The 6000-nt window shown below is 38.4% G+C and overlaps 1 protein-coding gene across 1 annotated transcript in view; it reads left to right on the forward strand.

Moving 5' to 3' along the window:
• The window catches only part of neo1a (neogenin 1a), a 143681-nt gene that overhangs the window by 92736 nt on the left and 44945 nt on the right, over nucleotides 1–6000 (forward strand). Inside the window, exon 8 of the mRNA XM_015053824.1 lies at nucleotides 4042–4276. Within this exon, the coding sequence (XP_014909310.1) occupies nucleotides 4042–4276 (235 nt within the window). The remainder of the gene's footprint in view (nucleotides 1–4041; nucleotides 4277–6000) is intronic.

Below are 6000 nucleotides of genomic sequence, written 5' to 3' on the forward strand. Positions count from 1 at the left end.
ATGTGATAAAGGGGTAAAAATACTACAGCAAAGACATTTAATGAGTTCATTATCGGCTCTATTTCATTCCTAATTTATGTATTAGCTGGAGCACAGCTCCTACAGTAGCTGTCAAAGATGGAGCAGAATTAGCATGCTCCGTGAACATCTTCATTGTGAACGTCATCTTCATCTCAAACTCTCCACCATCCATTGTTCCAACCCCGCAGCGTTCACAGGAACCTCGCCTGCAGTGCATTTATTCAGCCTGAATTTTTAAGCCTCATCCACAGTTTGCAGTAAAAAAAAAAAAAAACACCCTGTATTGCTTTTTTAATTCTTCCGAGCGCTGATTTTTTTATAATTGCATTTAAATAAGTATGGCATATTAAAAGGAGCTGATGAAGAATGCCTAGCTTTTTCTCAGATGGCACTCTTTTTTTTTTTACTTCATTTACAATTGTAACCTCTCCAGTCAAATCTGAATCTCATATCTATTTTATATACGTTACGATGAGAGAGATTTCTACTGTAGATCAGATATTAACTCCACTTCAAACAAATCTGATCCATTCCTTTTTCTGCGATCTGTTCTTGTGTCCATTTCTCCTCTGTTCAAAGTCAGATATAAGACACTCAAGGACGTTTTTGCAGCTGCTCAAACAAGGAACCTTGAGGACATTCTCCAAGTGAAACGGTTAAAGAAATGAAGGAAATTATTCATAATAAAAACAAAATTAGAAAGTAAGACTTGTATCTCTTTCTAATTTCACTAATGTTGTTTGTCATTGCGTATCAGTGAGGTATGTTGTTTTTTTTTTAACAATAATTGTCTGTGTTGGAAAGACAAACTGGCTTAAAACAGTTCCAGTTATTACTGTAGTTAGAATCAAGCATCAATTTCCTTTTAGCCAGTTTCTCGGTTTATGAAAAGTAATATCCATCCACTTTGTTTAATGTCATGTTCTCTTCCCTTTCCCATCCTGAAGAGTAGCAAAAACATACGGGTATCCTCGTATGTAAACCTCAAAGAAACGACCACATCCACAGTTTTCAGTTGTTTGTTTTCCTTCCTCTTGCTGATTCTTTTAATAATTGCATTTAAATAAATATGGCATATTAAAAGTAGCTGATGAGGAATGCTAAGCCTTTTCTTTTTTTTGTGGGATTTAATCTTAAATGGACTGCAGCAGCGATCCGTGACGTTCACTTCCCACCTCTGCTGTGTGACAGTGTTTCCTATCAATTCCCACCTCATTCAGCCGAGACCAACATGTTTCTGAATCCATCATTTTCTAAGTAAAGGAAGTTCTTCCCCGTCAACAAACAGGCTGTAAGCTTTTGTTTATGCCATCGTGAGCCGTTAGGTCTCAGTTTCCATTCGTGTGCTCGGTGTGTGTATGTGTGTGTATGCTTATAGCTGTCTAGTTGAAGATAATTACTTAGCATCTGGTCATTTACGCCGCAGTCAGAAAGCATTAGCCTGAAAATGCGTTTTGCATTGTCGTTGGCTCGACTCCAGCAAACAGGATTTGAAATGAACCGGAGGCTCTGAGGCCGGAGTTTTGACTTTTAAACCTTTTACAGCTGTCGCCGTGTCGGCCATGTTGGATGCAGCGCTTTTCTTATGAGACGGTTGTTGTCTGAATGACAGGGTTACCGGTATTTTTTGTGTGAATATATGAAGCGTTCTCAAATGATTGTGATTTTTTTTTTTTTTTTATCTGGGAAAAGCTGCTCCCGTTAGTGATTCATCCAGAGTGTAATTGAACCGTAGTGCCTGCTGCTCTACTGAGTAACCATCAATTTATCTGCACAGAAGAAGGAGCTAGAACTGCAGAGCAAGACTGAAGTTACAGTGATGAAAGTTCACCAAAGAGCACTTCTGGGGTATTACTTATCAGGACAAAATAAAACAGTCTGAATTATTTAAATCTAACCTCTACTGCGCCAAAACTAAAACATATTCCTCATGATCATTGTTGGGTTTTTAACCGAAACAAAAGCCAAGATTGAGCATTCCTTCTTAGAAGGAAAGTGCTACTTGATTGAATCATCATAAAGTGTTGGACACCTCAGTGACTGTAGGGAAGAAATAGTTGCTGTCTATCAACCTAGGAAGGGTTATGAGGTCATTTCCGGACAATTTGAAGTCATTCTACATCAATAAACATCAAAAATATTTATGCCGGCTGCTTATCTACCCAGGAGTGGAAACACTTAGCAAATCAATGCTAAGATCAGACAGTTCAATGCTCAGAGGTGTATGAAAAAAAAAAAACAGGAGCTCCAACGTAGGGCAGCAACTATGTTGAAGTTTGTGATCTTATGATTAGAATAGAAAAGAGTTGAGAAGGAATATTTTTTTTATTTTCCCACAGTGGGGAAATGTATCAGTACCAGCAGCATGTTAAAGAAAACTGGAAGAGGGCATATTCCCTTCAAAGTAGGTTATTTTAGAGCAGCTGTGTCCAAACTTTTGCCATAATCTCAAAAAAAATTTATAGTATTTTTAAAGCAAACTTTTTGTGCTTTTTTTTTCTTCTTTTTTTTCTGATGAGCTTATTAATAAACTAAACTTTTAAAAAAAAACAGTTTTATTGAATTCAACAAAATAAGTTATGCTTTTTTTGTGGAAAACAGATCAGTAAAATATTGTAGATTCTAAAAACATTTTTAAAAAATCTTCTATGATTCCCTTAATATAAAATATTCCAACAGTTTCCACATTGTTTGGGCCGATTTTATTTTTCCTTACTTGGGCTGTAAGACTTTGAGTAAAAGCAGGTCAATAATTGTCACTCCAAAATTAACACTAAGGCATCGACTAAGTGTTTTTTAACATTTGAGGTAAAATTTAATGTGTTTTAAACCAGAAAACTTTTTTTAAATCATGTTAGGTTGCAAGAGGATCTTCTTTCTTTTTACCAGAAGTTTCTGCACAGGAAGCTCATAAACTCGACGTGAAAGACAAAAAGTTGAAATAAATCTCTGCTTGTTTGCTGTTCGTTTTTTCTTTTTTTTCCCCCGCTTGCGTTAATGTTCAGAAATCATGCGTGAAGGTAAATCTTATGAGTTCAATCACAGACGGCAGCTCGCGCCGACAGTTTGAAATGTAAACAAACGCTGAAAGCCAAATTAGCGGCTTGTCAGTGTGATGTGACAAATAAGTGCGCCAGCGGGCTTTTTTTTTTTTTTTTTTATACATCTCGGTAGCATTTCAGCAGTAATAATACAGTTTTAGCAGCACGCTGGCTCTGCTCCGATTCTTTATTCCGGCTTTGCCCTCCGGTTGATTTCCCTGACCTCCAAACAAATGGAAATGTCACACAGACTCGACACGCTTCTCCAAAAGGCTATCGTTTCGCTCACTCTCCAGGCAAATGGAAAGCAGATCTTGCCTGGTCTGACCGCAGTTTGTTCCTCCAAAAAAATGGAAAAAAAAATGAAGTAAAATCACAAATATTTCTGTGGCTTGGACAGCGGAACGTGACGGTAAAAAGGGGTTTTATAACCTCATCTGGTTGCAGAATGTCGATGTCAGGGTGAGGAGTTTTTATTGCTGTGTCATAAAACTGGATCCCCTTGAGGAGACTTTGTCCAGAGCAAAGTCTGAGAATGCCCAGAAACATGCAAACCAATCATTCTGCCACACGAATGATTGGCTGGGAACATGTTTGTCGTCAAGCTGAGCGCACTCCCGACCTGTTTGCTGCCTTACTTTGGAGGGCCGTGTGTGGATCTGCATGTTTAGTCTCCCTCGTATTGTGCTTTCGTCAGCTCTGTGAGTGAAGTAGAAGTGTTTTATTTCTGTGGTTCCTTGTCATGCCAAGAGTCTTTTTCGTTACGTTGTTATTTTGTTTTTTCTGTTTTGTTTCCTTCCTTTCTTCCCTCCTTCCTTTCTTTCTTTCGTTTCACTGTCATTTTCCATTCCAACTCCTCTCCTCCTTTTTCCACCTGTCCATTTGGATGCGATATTTCTGTCCCATTTCCCCCCACCCTGCCCTACCCCACCCCACCTCCACTTCCTCTCCCTCTCCTCTCCTTACCCCAACCCTGAAGACGTAGCCCTGCCCGCCTTCCCCCCCCCTTCACTGACTCCTAACACTACTGACCATGTAACAGCAGGCTCCGGAGGCGTGGCCGCGGCGGCGGGGCCCACCCCCTCTGCGCCGCGGGACGTCGTGGCTTCCCTGGTCTCCACCCGCTTCATCAAGTTGACGTGGCGCCAGCCAGCCGAGCCGCACGGAGACGACCTGACCTACTCCGTGTTCTACAGCCAGGAGGGCACCAGTAGGTACGGCCACGACTTAACGCCGCGCCTTAATGGGAGGCAATTTGGACGGTGATAGGCAATTACTGTATGGGCGCATCTCAGCGAGTGGAAATATCTCCATGTGTTTTTAGTGTTTCTGTTTAAAAGGTACTTAGTTACTAAGATCGAAATATTGGAAGAGTTTGTTGATTACAGATGACAAAGACCTAAAAAATTTAGTTTTTTATATATATATATATATATATATATATATATATATATATATATATATATATAGACAGACACACACACACACACACACACACACACTTTGGAAGAGGGGAAACAAATCTGACTTTTATTCTCATAATTCTGACATTAATCTTGGAATTTTGAGAAATAGTCCTAGAAAAATTTTCAGTGGCTCTAATCCTCTTCTGTAGTGTATTAGATGAGATCAACAAAAGAGGATCATTTTTAAAAACAATAAATGTCAGTTTAATGTAAAGTACGTTCATGTATTGTACAAAATATACCCTCAAAATTTGGTCGGAGTTCCTTTTACATGAAGTCCTGCTGGAAGATGTGATGGGGAATCTCCATAAAGCTTCTCAGCAGAAGCAGACATGAAGTGTTGTGGCGTTTCCTGTGCTAATTTTGGGTATTATAACACAGTGAAACAAATTCAGCTCTCCAAATCATCACTGCGTGTGGAAAAGTACCACACTGTACCTAAGTCAGCTTGGATTCAGTGCCTGTTGCTGGTAGACCTTTTTTTTTTTAACCACACTTTTTCCATTCACTCAACATTCCATTAATCTGCTTTGATGCAGTAGTTTGTGAACAGCCGGCTTCTTTAACAATAAGCTTCTGTGGAGGCTCAGATATTTTCTGCTGGAAAACTGTAAAGTCATCAAATTATGATTATGTTGGCTAAAACTGGGCTATAAAATCAACCTTTTTTCTTAAACTCTTATTAATGCTTTTAATGGTCTAACGAGCTGAGATTTGGGTTTCCATTAACTGAATGTCATAATCAACAAAATGGACAATAAAAGAAATTACCACTCTAAGTATATCACAGTGTGTGAAGCAAATGTTTCACCTTTTTTGGGTGAAACTAATGAAATGGTTTCATTTACAGAGGCATTGTAACCTCTCAGATGGCCAAATCTGAATCTCATATCTGTTTCATATAAGTTAAGATGACAGAGATTTCTACTGTAGATCAGATATTAACTCCACTTCAAACAAATCTGACCAGATTTTACAAATACTTAAGTTCCACAATATCTCTAAAATGTATTCATCCTCGTTGATGTTTTACCCGTTTTGTTGCTTTTACAAATTAATAATAATCAACAAAATTTGGCTTTTTTTTCACACACAAATAATGTATAAAGGAAAACATTTAATGTCAAAGTGAAAACTTGAATTAATGGTTGAGTCAATTTCTCACTGTCTGATTATGCTGCTCCAGTTGAAGATGAATTTATTTTACACACACATTTAGGAGGTTAACATGGATCATTAACCTTTCAGCTTCGAATTAGAAGAACTTTTTAAACATTTAAGATAATTGTTACAGAGCGACACCATTATTAAAAGTTAATTAAAATTGATTTTAAAAAAGTTCATTCAATAGCTGCGTAATATAAATGAAATATTGAAATCCCTGGCCGTTTTTTTTTTTTTTTTTTTTTTTTTTTTTTTCCCCCCCCCCCCCCCCAGGGGGGGGGGGGGGGAAACCCACCCCCCCAGGGGGA

The sequence above is a fragment of the Poecilia latipinna genome, unplaced genomic scaffold, assembly GCF_001443285.1.
Source record: "Poecilia latipinna isolate Pla-1442-1.1 unplaced genomic scaffold, P_latipinna-1.0 Scaffold1205, whole genome shotgun sequence".
Classification (NCBI taxonomy): domain Eukaryota; kingdom Metazoa; phylum Chordata; class Actinopteri; order Cyprinodontiformes; family Poeciliidae; genus Poecilia; species Poecilia latipinna.